The sequence below is a fragment of the Numenius arquata genome, chromosome 9 (assembly GCF_964106895.1).
Source record: "Numenius arquata chromosome 9, bNumArq3.hap1.1, whole genome shotgun sequence".
In the NCBI taxonomy this organism is placed as follows: Eukaryota; Metazoa; Chordata; class Aves; order Charadriiformes; family Scolopacidae; genus Numenius; species Numenius arquata.
The window spans coordinates 29,250,943-29,269,448 of NC_133584.1; the positions used below are offsets into that span (position 1 = coordinate 29,250,943).

At 43.5% G+C, this 18,506-nt stretch overlaps 1 protein-coding gene across 3 annotated transcripts in view; it reads right to left on the reverse strand.

Moving 5' to 3' along the window:
• Nucleotides 1–2,696: 2,696 nt before the first annotated feature.
• The window catches only part of FARP2 (FERM, ARH/RhoGEF and pleckstrin domain protein 2), a 79,962-nt gene continuing 64,152 nt past the window's right edge, over nucleotides 2,697–18,506 (reverse strand). For 2 of the 3 annotated variants that reach the window (XM_074153048.1, XM_074153047.1), the window contains 13 exons: nucleotides 17,033–17,122; nucleotides 15,648–15,781; nucleotides 14,573–14,654; nucleotides 13,519–13,756; nucleotides 12,307–12,437; nucleotides 11,432–11,500; nucleotides 10,954–11,043; nucleotides 10,191–10,273; nucleotides 8,225–8,343; nucleotides 7,382–7,545; nucleotides 4,967–5,074; nucleotides 4,007–4,158; nucleotides 2,697–2,787 (listed from right to left, as the gene is read on the reverse strand). In XM_074153048.1, the coding sequence (XP_074009149.1) occupies nucleotides 2,697–2,787; nucleotides 4,007–4,158; nucleotides 4,967–5,074; nucleotides 7,382–7,545; nucleotides 8,225–8,343; nucleotides 10,191–10,273; nucleotides 10,954–11,043; nucleotides 11,432–11,500; nucleotides 12,307–12,437; nucleotides 13,519–13,756; nucleotides 14,573–14,654; nucleotides 15,648–15,781; nucleotides 17,033–17,122 (1,551 nt within the window). Of the gene's footprint in view, nucleotides 2,788–4,006; nucleotides 4,159–4,966; nucleotides 5,075–7,381; nucleotides 7,546–8,224; nucleotides 8,344–10,190; nucleotides 10,274–10,534; nucleotides 10,556–10,953; nucleotides 11,044–11,431; nucleotides 11,501–12,306; nucleotides 12,438–13,518; nucleotides 13,757–14,572; nucleotides 14,655–15,647; nucleotides 15,782–17,032; nucleotides 17,123–18,506 lie in introns of all 3 variants that reach the window. The other variant, XM_074153046.1, reaches the window with a different exon arrangement.

Below are 18,506 nucleotides of genomic sequence, written 5' to 3' on the forward strand. Positions count from 1 at the left end.
TGGGGAGAGACCCTGCTGGAGCCCACGCGGGAGCACACACAAGTCAAGCTCCGTGCTGAGGGCCAGGCTGGCTTGTCGGTGCCTCCTGTCACGCCAGGTACACATCAGTCTGATCTTGAACGCGTGGTGCTGGGGCAATGGACAGCTGAGGTACAGAGGCAATTCACACAAAGCTGACCCGATGTTAAGGGAGTAAGCGATCTCTGTCAGCTCGTTAAAAAAATTTCACCAGGGCCAAATACCAGGCTGTTTCACTCCAGGCAGAAAACACTGCACCCTCTCTTGCACTGCGCTCGCAGAAACATTCCTCCTGCTCTTCTGTCCTCTTCTGGCAATTGGCCAGAGCACACACACTGCCCTTCAACAGACACAGCGTGCTTTTGGAGACTTCACCACAGTCTGCGCCACAGAGGGCACGCTGTCCCCCATGCCGGACTGCAGTTATGGTTTCTGAATTTCAGGTGGCATTTGTCAGTCCCTTCCTCCTGCCCTGCCCTGGAGCTGCTCCCCCCGCCTGCTGGCACTCACAGGCCTCCATCATGGTGGCTCCTCCACATCACTGACTGGATGCTGTCCCTGCTGCAGATGGAGCAGAGCTGATGCTAGGTGAGCCGAGAACCACAGTCTTGGGAAACTACTGAGTAACTTGGAACAGGCTACAAAGAAGTATTTTGAATGCTGCTGCTAGAAAGCCCTGCTACAGTAGGTGAGTGTGACTAAAGGCTGGCGTTAAGTGCCAAGAGCCCCAGCCGCTGACAGAGACCCTGGCTCCTCCTCTCTGCAACTTGTCCCTGCAGAGCTTCCCCACAGGAGACCGGCAAAAGGCAGTAATTGCACCAGAGAGTTCTCCTGCCAGAGGGAAGCACTCCTGATAAGAGACTCTGTGACTCTGACAAAGGAACAGCTGGTATCCCACAGGAAAACCACTGAATGCAGAGATGGTGTGAAACCCCTCCTCTCAGGTCTGAGGAGAAGCAATGCTTCTGTGCAGACACCATCCATCTTCCCCCAAGCATTGCCACAGATGGGATGGTGGGGTCAGGAATAAGAGACTGAGATAGTTTTATACCAAGATGCTATTTACTTTCAACAGTCATGTTCAGCTGCATTATAATATATCTGGTCAATCCATGTGTATACACCTACAACAGTTAATTGGAAAAAAAAAAAGACACTAATAAATTAAGTACATTTAACTTACAGGAGACAATGGTCATTGTGACAGTGGTAGTGAAGGCTGGATCTGCAGTCACTCGTCTTCTCTAGGATGCAAATGCCACGTGAGCGGTCTGGGAAATCCCTCTGGAACCCCCTCCCTGCAGTTCTCATCCCGCACACATTTTAGACCATAACCTGAAACAGCCTTGGAGAACGCACATGCTGGCCACATACTTCCCATCTTCACAGCGATCTCCACGTTTCTCCATCCTCAGAACACATAACACTTTCCTTTTTCTTTCATTACACCATTTCATAGTTCCTTCTTCTAGTACATAAATACTTTTCTATCTAATATAAAAGCAGAGTCCCTAGAGCCCATCAAAGCCACATCCAACAGCATTTTGTGGCACTTAGCTTATTTCAGTCCTTCCGTGGAGGCAACAAAAGGTGACAGCTTTACAAAAACAGAACAAACTGCAAACATTTCAGATTTAATACAGAGATTTAATAGAGTCCACAGACACTAATGCTCCATCTGGAATCCAGTGACTTTTACACCTTCATGAGAAACAGAAGATGGATCCCACCCCAAATTTAAAGGTAAAAATAGGGATTTTCAGAAGTCTTTGCATGACACAAGAACAAACAACAGTGACTTTCAGAGAAGCTTGTTCTCCTATATTGCTTAAATGCCTTGAAAACATCACCCACGTATGGGTGGAGAGTGTGTTTGCCATCCCATGCCTTAAGCAATGCCTACTGCGGGATAAAGTCTGTAACTGTGATATGAGAATAGCGATTGACCCTCTCGGCACGTGCCATAGCAGAGTTCAGAGGAAAAGCCATGCACCCTCCCTGTACTGACCCACAACATGCTGTAACCCAAACAGCTTAGCAGAGGTTCGGTCTTCCCCTGGAAACGGGCTGCCGTGCAGTTTCCAAAGAGCAGAGTTGCTCTACGAGAGCTGCGGTTTCTGTTCAAAGTGAACTGTGTTTAAGCTAACACACCTGTGGATCCCCTGTTAGTCTGACTGTGCCAGCAGGATGATGTTAACAGCAGGAGGACAGCAGTTGTACAGCCAGCCATGCCGAGCATCAGCGGAAGGGAACTTCTGGGAGCCAGCGAGCCCTGGCACCAGCAGCTGAGAGCCAATGGCACCACTGACAGCTGCTGGTTTTCTCCTGTGTATGCTGACCACCCAGTCAAAATGTAAAAACAAGGTGGTGTTTGCCTCCAGGGCAGGCAAGGGTGTGACTGTACAGGTACAACTGGAACAATAAACCCTCCATGATGTGTGCACACCAGAGCTCTGTGGTTGTTAGGTTCTCTCTAAGTAGGTTCAACTGGAACAGACTTGACCCTCTTCCGTACCACTGGGGATGGATGTGATCCCCATCTGCAACTCCCTCGCTCCCACTTTCCATACCGTGTGGAAATGAGCTTCCTGGTCCTTTGCTTTATCAACTCAAGAGACTCCTGTTTCCCCCCACCTCTTTTGTTGATGTTTACAGCAGAGATCCAGCTCTGCCCCGCTTCAGTCTGTGTGACTGTCCTTCTCACCCTTTGGAAGCAGCAGACTCGACCTGGCTGGAGAACTGGTGGCTCTCTTGATCACCTCCATCCACCTGGCAAGAAAGGACACGAGAAACGCTCAACCCCTCACTCACAGATGCATAACCTTTTCTTTCGGTTATAAGCTGTACTCCTTTCACCAAACCTCACAAAACACTCATTTTCTACCTTTCTTTTGCAATTCTTTTAGGGAACTGATTGTTCAAATGAACAGCTTGAGACATGGTAAACACAGTCTGAACATGGTTGCCTGTCCAAGTAACAGCTCTACAGTGCTTTCAGCTCCAGAGAGCTTTTGTGAGAGCACACCGCACTTTCCTGTAAGTGTACAGAAAGTGTTTACCAAGCAGGACAGGCTGACAAAAATATTCGTTAGTTGATGGATTGCTTTTCTTACAATTAATTATGGAACAGATTTGCTCATATGGAAGAAAGTGAAGCACCAGTGAAAAAAAGAAATCCATTGTGAATTAGACTTTCTTTTCCCCTTGAAATCACTACATGAAAACCAGTGGATTAAAGACCACAACTCTATGCTGTCTGGGGCAGCTGCTATGTACCTTGCTCACAAGTGTGTGACACTCTGTCAAGGATGGAGGGGAGGAATAAATAAATAAATAAATATTTAATAATAATATTTAATAATAATAAATGCAGTTCTCAATAAAACCGCACTCCAAAACAGTGCGAGGGTTTTCAACAGCTAACACAATAGCCAAGTCCTGTATGGGATGCATTTTAAACGTGACTCGCTTTGGACCATGTGTGGAAGGCCCTGACAGCAGCGCTAAACATAATTACAGAGAAAGCAGTGAAGTGAAAAGCAGCGCTGCCCTTGTTCCTCGCAGCCTTGTGTTATAACTCACATTTCCAGAGGTCGAGAGGAAAAAAACCCAAACAACCCCAATGTATTCTTACCAGAGCTCTCATTAATCTAGAAATCTTGACTCCCAAGACATAGTGGGGCTGAGCATCTCACAGCCCTTCCACCTGCGCCGCCCCCCAGCTCAAAGGAAGCCCCAGACTCCTGAGACAAAGCAGAGCCTCCAGCTCTAGGTGCAACCACCAGCTCTCCCCGGCAAGGAGGACAGTTCTGGCAGAGGAAGTGTCTCCCAACATCATCAACAGAAAAGGAAGGGAACTTTATTACTGACAGTATGCTGTTAGGTCACTCGGACTGGAAGTTAGTCAAGAGGAAAGAGAGGGCTCTGGATGATCAGCCAGTGAGTTAACAGCACATTAAATACCAAGACAGACAAAACAGAAAATTACCTCTCAAAGGTGTATTTGCTCTCAGCCCTGAAGAAATACACGTGGGACTTGAACTGCAGCTTGAAGACATAATCCTTCTGAATGCCGTCTGCCTCTGCAGGGGAGCTGACTGTGTAGCCAAGCAGTGGGAGACTGGCCAAGGGATAATCATCCTGGAAGAGCCCAATTGCCCGGCCCTTAGTGCAAGGCATCCCCTGCCACACAGCCCATCCCGACGCACACTCGCTCTTTAGAGTAAGGTACAGGTAACATCTTTTGATTTTTGTTTAGAAGAGAACGGGAGGAGGAGCAGCCTTTACCTTTTGAGAGGCCTCCGACAGCTTGTAATTAAACCTTCCCCCAAGTCCTGTCACTGCTTTTATGGAGTTATTTGCTTCTATTCTCCTGCCCATTGCTGCTGCCTGGGCTCCCCTTTTCTCCCTCCACAGAGGGTTCCTCTCTGTGGAACTTCAAGCACAGATCTGACATGAAAGTTAAAATAACCCTCCCAAAAGAAACGTGCCCTCAAGGCAAGAAGCCCGAATAAAATAAATAGAGTTTATTGGGTTAATAAGATGAAAAGGCACAGGCTGCACTGCAGCACAGCTCATTACCAAGCAGGCGCTGAACGCACCATGGGCAGAACAATCTCTGACGCCTCTTAATCCCTGATGCTGAAGCCCAGCAGGGAGAGACACGGACAGAGATTAAGCAAAGGCTGCCGATAGTTAGTCCCTGCATGAGGAGACGTCTTCCCCTCACCCACAGAAGGTCGGTACTGTTAACAGAATTGGAAAACCTAATTAAATTCTGCAAGAAGGGCCCATGGCCTTATAGAGACTGGCTTTGTTATGAACTACCTTCTCTTCCACTTGTTACTCTCCTTCAAATAGCAACAAGCTGCACCCACAGCAGAATGCCAAGGACCTCCAGGTTCCCCCTGACACCCCACACACGGTCCCCTCAGCTACATTTGCTCACTTGGTGCGTTTTGTAGAAGAACAAGCAGAAGTTGGTGAAGACGACCCAGAGTTTCTGCCAGCCGTTGCTGTTCTTGAACTTCCTCAGCAAGTATCCGGAGAGCTGGTTCTAGCACAGAACAAACAGAACACTACTGTGAAACCCCGGCTCGCTGTCCTTCAGAGAACGATGACAAATGAAAAGCCTGAGGCTGCCTGCCATAACTGCTCCTGCACTTCATCCCCAGTGGTTAAAGGCCTCCCAGATATTTCACATGGTGACTGAATGACGTTGTATCTTCAGCTTGCTAATTGACAACTATCTTCTCACGAACAAATTGGTGATTTCTCTCCACTAATAGCAATTTCCCCTTTATGTTTAAGCGCTCGCCATACCTCAGAGCAGTGTCAGGCAGTGCACTGGAGGGTGCTGCTCCGACTCGTCCCTCCAGTGACTGCTCTCCTGGGCAGCTGGCGGGCAGGGGAATGGTGACAGCCACAAGGGTGTCCATCCCTTTAACCACCCTTTCTTACGCACAGAAAAACCATGTACGACACAGTGCGTGAGGAGAAAATAAAGCAGAAGAGGAAACAGAGGGTGCTGGAGTTGTGGCCAAGCTACATATGGCAGCTATGCAAAGGCAAGGCTGGCGTGGCAAGCAGGGAAGCTGGACATTGCCACCTTGGAATCAGAGTCACCGAGCGCTTGTGCGGCGGGATAAGGAAACCTATGGCATGGAATGACAGCAAATGGATTTTGTAATTACGGAAAAAGACAGAATAGGCAGCAGAATTACAGAGAACCATTCTGGGAAGCCAAACTTGGAGGAAATCCTGTATCAACAAGGCAACATTACAGTTCTGCCACCAGCTGGCTAGGGGTCCTCATGCCAGCACACGTGGGCTCACTGAGCAATTACAAAGCGAGCAGCAGTACATTCTCCTTGGCATCCCACGGCTCCTCCCCACCAGCGCAAAACTTGAGAGGCATTTTTACCTGGATCATGCACAGGTAATCAGACAGGGATAGGCTCTGGTTCCGGTACCAACAAACATGGGTGATTGTGTTGGGCCGTTGGGCCTGGCCCAGCAAATAGCGAGGAGGAAGCTCTGGAGAAACAGCAAGAGAGCAGAAAACTGAGCAGAGAAAAGGGGGAGAGAAAGAGAAAAACAGAACATTAGGATAAGAGAAGTGATGCAAGAAAGGCATCTGTTAAAGGAAAATGGATTGTGAAAAAAAATGATGGTATTAGAACATGGAATAGATCGAAGCAAGAGGGAGCTGCGAAAACTCACGCTTTTAATCCCAGAGCCTGTAGCAGGGAGGTCTCATCATCCGGGTACAGAACAGTGAGATGGTGCCTTTCACAAGGCTATCAGCAGGGAAAGGAAGGCCAGTCCGCTCAGATATAAACCAATTTCATTGCCCAGCAAAGTGCCCAATTTCTGGACCCTAATCCAAGGTAACATCTATAGAACTTCCTTTACTGAGCTGATTGACACGTTACTGAGCTTTCAACATCACGAAAACCCAGGAGCTTCAGTGCCTGACTTTTAACTCCTTCCGTTTAAGAAAAAGTGCCTGAACAGCAAGGCGGGGAAGGCAGCAGGGTACAAATACAGGGATGCAGCACCCTGCCCCATTGAGGTTTGTCTAGTTAGTGACCACCTTTTTCTCTTCATGGTATTTAGGGTCCTTCCCACTTCTGGAAGTCTTCCAAACGTGCCAGCCTCCAGGAAGGCCTCCTACCCAACTGCCTCCTAAAGTGAACCCGCAGTGCCGGTGCAAGCAGCGCCCTGCATAAGGAGCGCCAGACAGACATCTGTCTCAAAATCTGCAGGATTTAGTACCAAAACGTGCCACCAGTGCTGCATCAAGCCATGCCGAGGGCTAAGACCCAAGGTAACAGCAACCCAGCAGGCACATAACAAATCTCTGTTCCACATAACACAGCACTGCCATAAAATGGCACTTCCTAATGCCTGCTGCTCACCCCTGCCAGCGAGGGAAGGGCAGAGAAGTCCCATTCCCACTGAACTTAATTCTCGGTGCAGTACAGTAGCTTAACCAGACCTCAGTACAGCAGAGTCAGTCTCTAAAGGAAAATGTCACGGATAGGGAACATCCTCCAGCAAGGCTGATGGAACCCAGAGGAACAATTCAGTCCTAGGATATCCTGTGTTTTCTTTAAAATTTCCCTCCTTCAGTGCGTTTGTGGAAGCAAAGCCCTGCTGCACAGAGAGCAGAGCATGTGTGTGTAGGCACACAGACATGCACAGAGCGGGGCAAGCATGCAGTGGCCTTTTAATGGCCCACGTGCTCCCACGGAGGCAGAGACGCTGCCAAGGCAAAATGCGGGATGGAGTGGAGGCCGAGCGGTGGCCGAGCAAGCCAGGACGAACAGAGTGAGATGTGAGAGCTGTGCCCTGCGGATACCTCGACAGCCACACTGTGGTCAGTCATGGAGACGCTTGTGTTGCGGTACCAGCACACGTGCATGGTTGTGTTGGCACGGTGGTGGCTCTGCCTGTCCAAGGAGCTACGAGAAGAGTGTATGTCATCTTCGGACTCCTGTTCTAGAGAGACCTCATCAGAGGATCCTGGGGGAGGAGAATTCAGCAGCGGTTTAAGAAAAGTGTTCAATACAAAGACCAAGAGAAGCAGGGATTCCTGAGAAAAACTTTTCTCTTGCAATGGTCCAGTTTTAAGATACGTCAACTTGAATTTGTTACACATCTCCTAAAGGCCACTCTAAGCAGATTGTTGTGGCTTTCATTACTCAGCTCTGTTTGGGGCAGCCAACTCAATACTGTGTAAAACAAACAAACAAAAACCCCCACACCGCACCTTCAGTCAATTCCTAGTGAGGAATACAAGAAAGTGCTCCAAGAAGGAATACTAGATGTTTCAGCACATCCGTAACACCACCAGAGACAGGCACAAGAATGGGGGGCTATAAAAGAACTTGCTGATCTCCCAAGACATCAGATTTCTGGACAAGAAAATACAATACATGGTTAGACTGAGAAAAATCTATGTAAGAGATGGACCTCATAAAGTCAATTCTGCAGCTGGAGCACCTTTGCTGTATTTAAAGCTACCAGAAACATCAGTCTAGGAAGCATATATCTTTTAATTGAAACAAAATAAAAGCACATTAACTATCCATTACTCTATGAATTATAAACACATTCCATTTATATAATCAAATTCAGAGGAGGAAAAATGAAAAGGACATGACAACTGATGCTTTTCAAGAAGGCAGGAAACATCACTTACTGTTGGAGCGATTGCATACTGAGTTTTCCAGAAGCATGTCAGATTTCTCAGTAGATTTCTTGGCCATTTCAATTGCCATGTTTAGGTCTTCCATCCACTTCCCCATCTCCAGGCGGGTGCTGCAAGACAAACAGTGCAAATGGAGACCACCCCAGCCTGGAGCCATGACAAGAGTGCCAGATTGCTGAAGGAAGGCACAAGTCCCTTTCCATTAAATAAATAAAAATAACATTAAAATTCCTCCAAAGCACAAGCTTTCCCGACAGGAAGCTGACCTCATACAGCCTTCACCTCTACCCTCAAGCCTTGAAACAAGATTAAAATAACGATTAAAAACTTGGACTTTACAGCAAAAAGAATGAATAGACAGCCAGGGGGCCACAGAACATCCCCCTCTGGAGCTATCAGACTCAGAAAAGGAATTTTGTGGTCTAAGCCATTGTTGTTCTTCATACAGAATCTTCATAGCTGATGGGTGATTTCAAACAAGAAGTCATGTTTTCACTCCGAAAAGCATTTTGGAGATGAGTGATATGACCATACTGGAAACGATTTGTTTGAAGGATAAAAAGCAAGGTGAAAGACAGCACATCTTTTGAAGGTGATACAGGACTTACCTTACAGCTCAAGCAAGTCAAGCACTGAGCGTGGGAAGATGAGGACTTCTTTCACCACACATCGGTTTCCATTACGGGTTACCTGGCTCATGCTACAATTACGGAGTACAAGCTTTACAGCTCATATCTGTGTATCTATAGCCATTGGTATGCAATAGCATAAGGTTTTCCCTTTAGACACGGCTGTGGCATTTCTTTTTTACATCTGGCTACATTCCCTGTGGGCACAACTGTTGTTTGAAGTGCTATATACAGTTACATGCTCTTGTGGGAGGGTCCGTGGGACTTTTTTTTGGTAATCATCTCTTCTTTCTGAAAGTTTTTCATTTAGACTGAAAGTTCCACACATGGTCTAAGCCCAGCAGAATGTTTTTGTTTACAGGTGGGGAGAGGCAACAGAACTAAAACAACAACCTTTGAGCTATTTCTAAATTACTACAAGGTAAAAATTATATTTATTTTTCCAAATTTCAGAACCTTTCAAGCACCTTTTGATTCACAGCTGCTGAGAAATGGTTGATCTTGAAAATAATTGACATTTTCAGATGCTAGGCTGGAATTAAAAAAAAAAGTTTGCTTGTCGAATACGGCTGCATACGTATTGGCTCCCGTGCCACTACCTACTTGATTTATAAATGTTCAGTAATGGTTATATTTCAAGAACAAGTTAGCAAGCAGTAAAAAACCCTATAAATTTAAGGTTGAGATTTAGTGCTCCCATCCTGCATTCTTAGCATATCCAACTTCAGCTGCCCTTTAGGGGACCTGCAGAGGGACAAACCTCCTAAAGCTGGTCCTGAGAGAATAGGTGTAGAGAGACATCCTAAGTATATTTCAGATATAACGTAAAAAAAGGTGTCAAACTCGCTGCACAGAGACAAGTTACACTAAAAAGGGATCAATTTTCTCTCCAAGCCAGCCTTTAATTTTTCCTCTCCCTTCCCAGCTTCCTCCATGAGACCCATGCTGGAAGTCTCCCTCCTTACATCCATTTGCATGTTCCGGATTTTAATTCTTTTTGGGTCTCTAAAATATTTGTATGTTTAGATCTTGTTTTCTCTCCTCCTTTATAGCAGTTGTTTAAAGGATGTTGCTGGCAACTCAGCTAACTGGAAAACAATACAATGGCAATGTTGCTGCTGCTGTGTGTCTAACAGCACACCCTTTGTCGAGATAAACTACTCCTTCCCAAAATACAACACTGAGAAAGGAGTTGTGAAGAGCCCTGTGTTTGTTTTGAGTCAAGGACACATCAAACCACCCCTGGCTCTGCAGCAACTAATCGAAGAGTAACTCTTTGGAGAAGGTATCGATCAAACCTGCAGGCAACCGAGGAAAAGAAACGTTACCTTGCTGCCACCACTATGGTTTTTTGTGCGGAGTAGATGGTGAAGCAGTGTGGGACGGCCCATTCGTTCTCACTCTCCTCCACCTGCAGAAAAAGAAAAGGTTTTTCTCATCACTACTTGGTGACTGATACACACTAAAACTGTCCTCCTTGGCTGACTAGGAATTTGAGTCAAATATGATTGCAATAAGTGTAAAACAGCTACTCTTTTACAAATACCACCTACTTCAAATCTATTTTGGCTCTATATGAAAATCTATATTGTGCATTTCTACTGCCACATCGCTACCAGCACAGCAGGGCAAGAAAAGGAGGGTTCTGAGCAGGGTTCAGCTTATTACTTACCGGTGGGTCAAGCACTATCAGCTGCAAATCAAACACAGAAAGAACAGTCCCATTAGAATAGGGGTTGGGCAGGCAGGAGGACTGGCTATATGCCAAGGTGTGTGTGGCACAGGGACAAATCCTTGTTTGCAGATCAGCCTCTCTCAGCAGCGTGAAAATGAATGGTCAAAAGGGTGTGCTCCCTCTGTTTTGCTAAAGCAATGGAAGGAATAACCTTATCGCCTGCAGAGGAGTCTTTGTTTGACACACAGGATGGAGCACGCGAAGGTCCAGTCCGTGGCCAGCAGTGCCACAGGCTGCTGTCACTGGCCTGGGAGCAGCCTGCGGCTTTGGTTCTTGTGCCCTGAAGGAATTGCCTCAACCTGCCCTAAGGCAAAGCCATTTTCCTTAACACTTAGATGCAACTTGAAACCACTTACCAACATGCCATGCAGAGGAAGATGTCCATGAATTTTGAATTGGTTTGTCCCTGTAACCCCTTTGCTTGTGTACAGTAACATATCTGAGAACTGAAAAAGGGCGGAAGCATACAATCAATATTCTGAAGACAGCAGGTAGGGCCAAAGTATTTTTTGACAGCTTTTTAAAAATCTGTTGTTTAATGGCCACTGCAGATGCACGAAAACCCACCATTTCTATTTGGCCTACTTCCTTAAAACCACTCTTTTGTTTACTTCCAAAAGAGGCAATTAATTTTACAGTGCTGTTAAAACTATGTGCCATTAAGGAAACAAGCTGAACAGACAGTATTGTCACAGTCATTCTCTATCTCAAAATCCCTCAGAGTGAGTTTTCAGTTAGGATTGCTGATTTTCATCACAAGCACATGAAAACACACTTTCATGACAGATTTATCTTGAAGACTTTGTGTTCATGAAAACCAGAAACAACACCCACCAGAAAGAACATCCGCTGCTGTAAACCCTTCTTAGTGAGCTTGTACAAGCAACCTTCCCGGATAAACTCCTGCAGCAGAAAATAAAAAGTTAGGCAAAGCCAAACACAGAGAATTTTAATATGTCTTTTTTTTTTTTTTTTTTTTCATTTCAGAGTATACACATGTTGATTGGTGCCCAGCAATGATTGCTAACAGATTTGTTAAATGCCACATGACACCCTTTCTTCTGTTTGTAAAACAAATCAGCTCCTTGTCGCAGCCAGCATTTAAATCAATGGAGCAAGAGAAGGAACAGGAGCAGGGTTCCTGCTGGACACCAGCAGTTCACCTATCACACTTACATCCCACCGCAGTGATTGCCGTAGCATCCCAAAAGCATATGCAATGCTCCTGTACTTATGTTCAGTATATCTATCAAAAACAAAGAAACAAAAAAAAAAACCAAGCAGGAACTAGACAAACTAGTAGAAAACCAGAGTCACCGATACCAGTTTTGCCCAGTGATGTGGCTCTCGCCATCGCTGCGTTCTCCTTGCAGTCTCAGACAGAGACAGCATCAGATAGACATAAGCAGAGCTGGTGGTGGGTTTCCCATCGAGTACATGACATACTGCTTCTCACTCAAACACTGAGCATACCCTGTATCTGCTGTACTGAAAACACCAAACTAGCCAGAGTCTAAGCAGGAGCATTTTTTATCTTTTCCCTAGGACATCAGCAAGATCTCCATGGGACCTTCTATGAAGACAATTATACAAAGCCTTTACAGTTGTTCCATAAAACAGAGAGGCAGTGATGGCAAATACATGGTCAAAAGGCACTTCCTTGGCAATAAAAACAATAAAGGCTCTAAAAACTAAGCAGAGGTACTTACCCTCCCCGGTGCGGTGAGATTATCTATACCAATCAAGTCATGCTGCAGCTCTGTCAGCTTCTGGAAATTCTCCAGACGGATGAGACTGTGCTGCAGCTGAGACGTCATTTCTGTGACTTCCTTCAGCGCATCTGTAAGGAAAACAGGATGGAGGGGATCAGAACAAAGCAGACAAACCCAGGCCACCAATTTTATCCCTGGAAAATTGAATCTGAAACATATAGCCAGATTTAGAATAGAACTGAATAGTTCTGTTGGAAGGGGCCTACAAGTAGTCCAACTGCCAACTTCATAAAACCATATTTTATGGCTTAAATAAAATGGAGACAAGCAAGCAACTTCACAGTGCTTCCCATGTTTCTGGGAATTATTCGGTATATCAGAGTTTGTGCATATAAAAAGTATTTGCCCCATACCCAAAAGTAAATTAAAAAATTAAAGCCAACTATTTCTGCCAAAGATTACTTCATAAATGAACGGAATTTACTATGTAAGCTTTTGAGATTACAAAGCAATTATTTTTTGTCACATTTTTTACTTATAAATGATGAAAAGTTCCTTAAAAACCCACTTGTTTCGCCGCTAAAAAAGGGGACAAGAAAATGACTGATTTTCCAGCTTTACATTAAGATCCATCAAGATTACCATGAGAAAAACACCTTCTGGAATGCCAGAAAAAACATTGATTCTATGCAAAGAGAACAGTCTACATTTAAGTTATCTTTTGCATTTTCCAAACTAGTAGTTAAGGATATTTTCTATCTACTGCAGAAAGCTTCGGAGCCCTGTGCCAGAGCATGGCAGGAGAGCAATGAAACCTGGTACCAAAATCCTCGAAGAAAAACAAAGTTAATTTTAAAATGTAAGCTAAACCTTTTTTTTTTTTTTTTTTTTTTTTTTAAATTTTTAAATTAAGCTGCCTCCTGCCAGTTTTCTGCTGTTCTACTTGGTATACTCTGGGTTTTTTGGTTTTTTTCAGGATACTTAAATTATAGTATTCACTAAGCGGTCATGTTTTCAGCAATCTAAATCAAAGTTCCTGCATATTTTACAAAGCTGCATGCAAGAGTCAGGTCCTGAATGAAGAAAAAGTGTTTACATTGCATTTGTAGATGTAATGTAATCACTTTTGCCCAGGGTATGGGCAAAATTTTTTTATGTACATGGGAATGTGTTTCTGCCTCGCATGTAAACAGCTGAGTGCTCACTCACTCCGGCAATCTGCAAAGTCCGGGTGCTCTGCCGTGTAGTGCTTGCAAAGTCTCCCGAGGATCAGCTTGTAGTGCATCAGTCTCTGGATGGGTTTGAGCAGAAACGTGTTGAGGGGCAGGTAGCAAACCTTCTGCAGCTCAAACTCCTTATAAACCATTTCCAGCTTCTTTAGACGTTTAGTCGCTTTCTCCAGTTCTGTCAGGACCTCATCATGTCTCTGCAGATAACTGGTGAACTCCTGGTGAATCATATAAAAGATTATTCAGATCAAGGAAATCAGTCTTTAATAAATTTCACAGTGAATAACAAAAAACACCCACTCCCTGGTCTACTTTTGTTTCTGACCATGATTATACAATCCAAGATGGTATATATTGTCATAAGCACTGACAAAACCAGCATTAACAACATTATACGTTTCAACAGCTTCATTTAAAAAAAAAAAAGTATTAAAAATAAAAATATTTGCTTGGTTGTCGTCTGTTGACTATTTACTGAAGCTATGTGTCCGTGTGCCTCTGATGAGAAGAGCTGGTAGCACCCCCGTTAATACTTTGCCATTCTAAGACAATTCTTGTTGATTTCTGACTTTTTTAAAAGAGGCAGAAGTGAGCTGAGAGGGTTGTCTCATCTAGGGTTATCTATTAAAAATACTCTAGTATCTACTCTGCAGTTAAAAAATGTTTATATTTTGGAATTAAACAACCTTATGAAACAGTCTTCATAGGGAAGAGTCCAAGTTGTGCAAATATAGGAGAGACAGTGAAGCAAATAAAATATTTTTTCTTCATCTTTTTGCTGAATAACCAATGAACAAATAACCTTTTCTCAAGGTAAATGTAGGTGGTTAAATAAGCAACAGTGGTATAAAGCCTTGCTGTAAATATTTTATTGTGTTTTCTTTTAATTTATTTATTAACAATAATAGTTTGCAAGTCAGTTTTGCAATAGTTTCCAAGTTTAGTGGAAATACTAAACCTTGAACTCTCCTCCTTGACAAAGGAAAAAATGACTCGACAATCCTGAGATTCCATTATTGCAATCTTTTATCTACCTTTAAAGTACGCATATTCCTGAGCATGACATCTCCAATGCGTTGATAATCTCCTTTCATGTGAGCATTGATTTTTCCTTCCCTGAAACACATATAAGGAGATGAAATAAGAAGGTGAAGTACATGGGAGATCAAGAAATTTCAGTTTCCTTCCTCCACTTTCCCCTGTACTTCAACCCAAAATCTTTAAGAAACGCTTCCCGGGTATCTGTGAATACTTATATATATCTGTGAAAGGACTGCTTTAGCAAAATTAAGCAGTACTAACATTAATGCCGCCTCTATCCATTTTTAGCCACTTGATATTCCCATTTCATTGTTCGGGTTGAAAACTTAGTACAATAAATATGGAAGCTGCACAAAATAACAAACATAAAGCCATGCTTACAAAACTGAGAAAGGATTAGAAATGAATTTGTGAAAGTTCCTGTCAGAGTTTAACCTCTCAGACTTTTGAAAAAATGTCATAACACAATCCCACCTGCATTTATAAATTTATTTTTGTTTGGACTTAGTTTATGTTAGCCACCTCCTTTTCAACAGTAATTAGATTCTCCTACATTACATCTCCAGTGAGGAGAAAGTAAAACAAATGTTAAAAGACTAAAGACATGCTCTTTAAAATAAATTGTGCTGCAAGAACTGAACTCTAATTTTAATTACCAAAAGCGTTTCTTACATTTTTCACCTGGAGATTCATGCACATACGTTATTTTTTTGACCTTGTATTCCTTCTCTTTTCTAAGGCTAGAGAGAGAACACCCAAGTTATATTAACGGTTGGACTCGATTATCTAAAAGGGTCTTTTCCAACCTAAATGATTCTGTGATTATAAACCCCTTGGTGTGGTGTACAGCTCATATGGCTACAGGACATGTACAAGGCAGCGCTTGGAAAATGGGCTTTGCAACATGTATTTAGTTAATTTTTAAAGCTATATTTTTTAAAAATACTTTTTCCTTAATTCTATTTAAGCAGAAATACCAATTCAAATACTTATTAAGTACGGCTCTGACGGGAGGAACCGTAGCAGCCCCCCAGTTTGTTGCCCCTGCCCCACACTATTAACACATACCAGAGCGACAGCCTTTGCTCAATCTCTTTCAGAAAGCCTCGATGAAACTCATAAATCGGGTCTATGTTCGAGAAGAGTAACGTCATCAGACCCTCTGGCATAGCGTTCTCCTTGATGACTGCGCTGCGAAACCACTGCCGGAAAAATCATAAATTTTGATAAATTCCTCTACGTAAGAAATTAATTGCTAACATAAAAAATTCTGTTCCTGCAGCAATGGGGAAGGAGAAAGTGTGTGCACAGGGAAATAGCAGGAAGGAAGGAGAAATATTTAGGGAAGACGTAATCTGGGAAAGATGAGAAGATGTAATTTCTTTTCTTGCCAAACATTACAAATATGAGGCTTGTTATTGGTTCTGGTCACAAGCACGTTTCTTAATGCAATGATGAGATGGTTGGTAATGGCTCTAAATTACAGCCAGTTACCGAGTAGCTGCCACAGCTGATGTTATGCCACTGCTGGGACTCCAACGCAGATACACCTGCTCTTTCATAAAACTTGGAGCCCTGTGCAAGTTACTCAGTAGCTGGAGGCATCTTGTTGCGTGTCACATACCGCATTTTTTATCACTTTTTGTTCCCTGCTTTCTGGCAGGGACATGAACATTACAAAAATCCTCTGAGCTGCCAGATGTTCCCCCATCTTTTAGGAGAAGTGAGCCTGTAGGAGGAATTTGGGTGAGATGGTGCTCACTGAACTCGCAGAGAACACCTCAGCTGAAGATGTATAGCGTTAAGGGACTCAAACTTCTCTTCAATGAAATTAAAACAATAGCTTATAGAAACACAAGAGTCAGTGTGTTCAGACTTGGAGTACATGAACAAAAAGGTCTTAAAGAAAAAGAGTTGGAAACTCAAGCTGTCCTCCAAACAAGGACTCACTTGTCTGCTTTGTGTGAAAGAAAGGAGGGGAAAGAAAAAGCAGCAACAAAACTCCTCAAAACCCTATGGATCCTTAACACCCTTGGCTATTTTTCATCTGCTCGCATGATCTGAAGGCACAAAGACAAAAGATTCCCAAGGAATACTGCAGACATGATGACTAGATCATAAGCAGAGCTGACAGCAATGACCATCATGGAAGCTGAATGCAAAACATTTTGAGGCTGTCCATGTTCACAGTTTTCGAAGAGAAAGTTTGCCTAAGACATCAAAACGACATGCGATGTAGCTATCGGAGCTAATGATGGAAGTCCAGAGAAGAAACCTGCTCTCCCACAAGGGCCTACAGAACAAGGAAGGTAACAACTACATGGCTCATGGATTATGCTTTTTCATAGGACTTTCTTATTCTGTTACCTGGAAGAAATTCCAGGTTTTTCCAAACTAACAATTACAAATCTGTTAAGAAAAGGAAAACATTAAAGAAAGTTAAAACCCCTTACCACTGTAATAACTTCCAGGTCCTTTAAATACGTCCGTTCTGTAGCAAGAATCTCCTTTGCTATGAAATATGCCTTGTCGGTTGGATAGCGCTGAAAGAATACACAGTAATCAACAAGTATTAAAATATATGTTCTATTTATTATTAAGCACAAGCTCAAACCTTCCATGCATTTCCCCTTGCTGTGTGCAAATGGAGCAGCTGATTACTAACAGGGCACCTCTGTATTCTATACCATATTCTCAAATACTGATTTTACTATAAAATACTACTTATGTTTCAAGATCATTAAAAAAACTTCCATTTCAAAATCAAAGGAGAAGTTTACAAAAATATGGAAACAGTTCTTCCAAGTTTCCTAGGTTTTAAATACTTCTCTAATCAACCCAAGTACAGCAGATTTGCATCGCGGTCCTTTTACAAAACTATTCTATTTCCACTTGCAGCTTTTACTAAAATCCTTTGAAGATCATATTAATTAGTTAAGAACACAGAAAAGTCAAACTACATCAGTTGTTGGCTGGATGGTTGCTCCAGGGCTGCTATTTAAAGAAAAGAGAAGACAGAATGGACGTGGAAGCCCAAAGGAATGAAATGGTGAAGAGAGATGTTCTGCAGCTGCAATGAACAAAAAAGAGTGTTAGCCTGAAAACATACATTATTAAAAATCATGTAAGTATTATTACAGAACTGATCACATTTCAAGCTAAGATGCTGCTTTGTCTCCTTAGCTTACTATGCTGTGCCACAATTTTGTGCCAAATCCTCACCTGGTGAAAATAAATGACAACAAACCCATTTGAGTTACATCAAAATCTGGCCTCCATCTCTGCCCCTCCCGAGGGTAACATAGCTTTGAAAATTATTTCCCCCTTTTCCTTGTACATACCAAGTTAATAAAAATTTCTCTTTTGAGAGATGCTTTGAGATGCCATCAGCACAGCTACTCAGAGCTTCTAAATCCTCCATCTCAGTGTCGCTCAGGGAGGAGACATTTTCCTGGCTGCTCAGTAACACATCTGTTGAGCCCACAGTGGCCACACAGAATCCCTGGAGGTGTGTATGCCCAAATAATTAATTTTGAGAAACTGTCCAGCCTCTTTTCAGGTTATTTTATGCTAGTTACTGTAGTCCCACTCATCAGCCCCCACCCTAGAGGAACCAGAGGACATACTTAAACACACTTCTATTCCCTCCACAGCCATCCTCTTAGCTTTAATGTACCTTCTCGGGTACATGGTGTCAGGGAAAGTCCTACCTAATCTTGGCTGCAGGTATTTTTTATTTTTTCTTGGGCTATTTACCTGACCGTAGCCTCACAAACTCTCAAAATACTGTTGAACCTCAGTGGGCATCCTTCTCAAACAGCCTCTTCCCAAAGGATCATGTTTCTGACCTCCCTGGAGACCGAGATGACACAGCTCTTACCTCACCAGCTTCCCCTGGCAGCACCTACCTGTCCTGAAACACCCTGT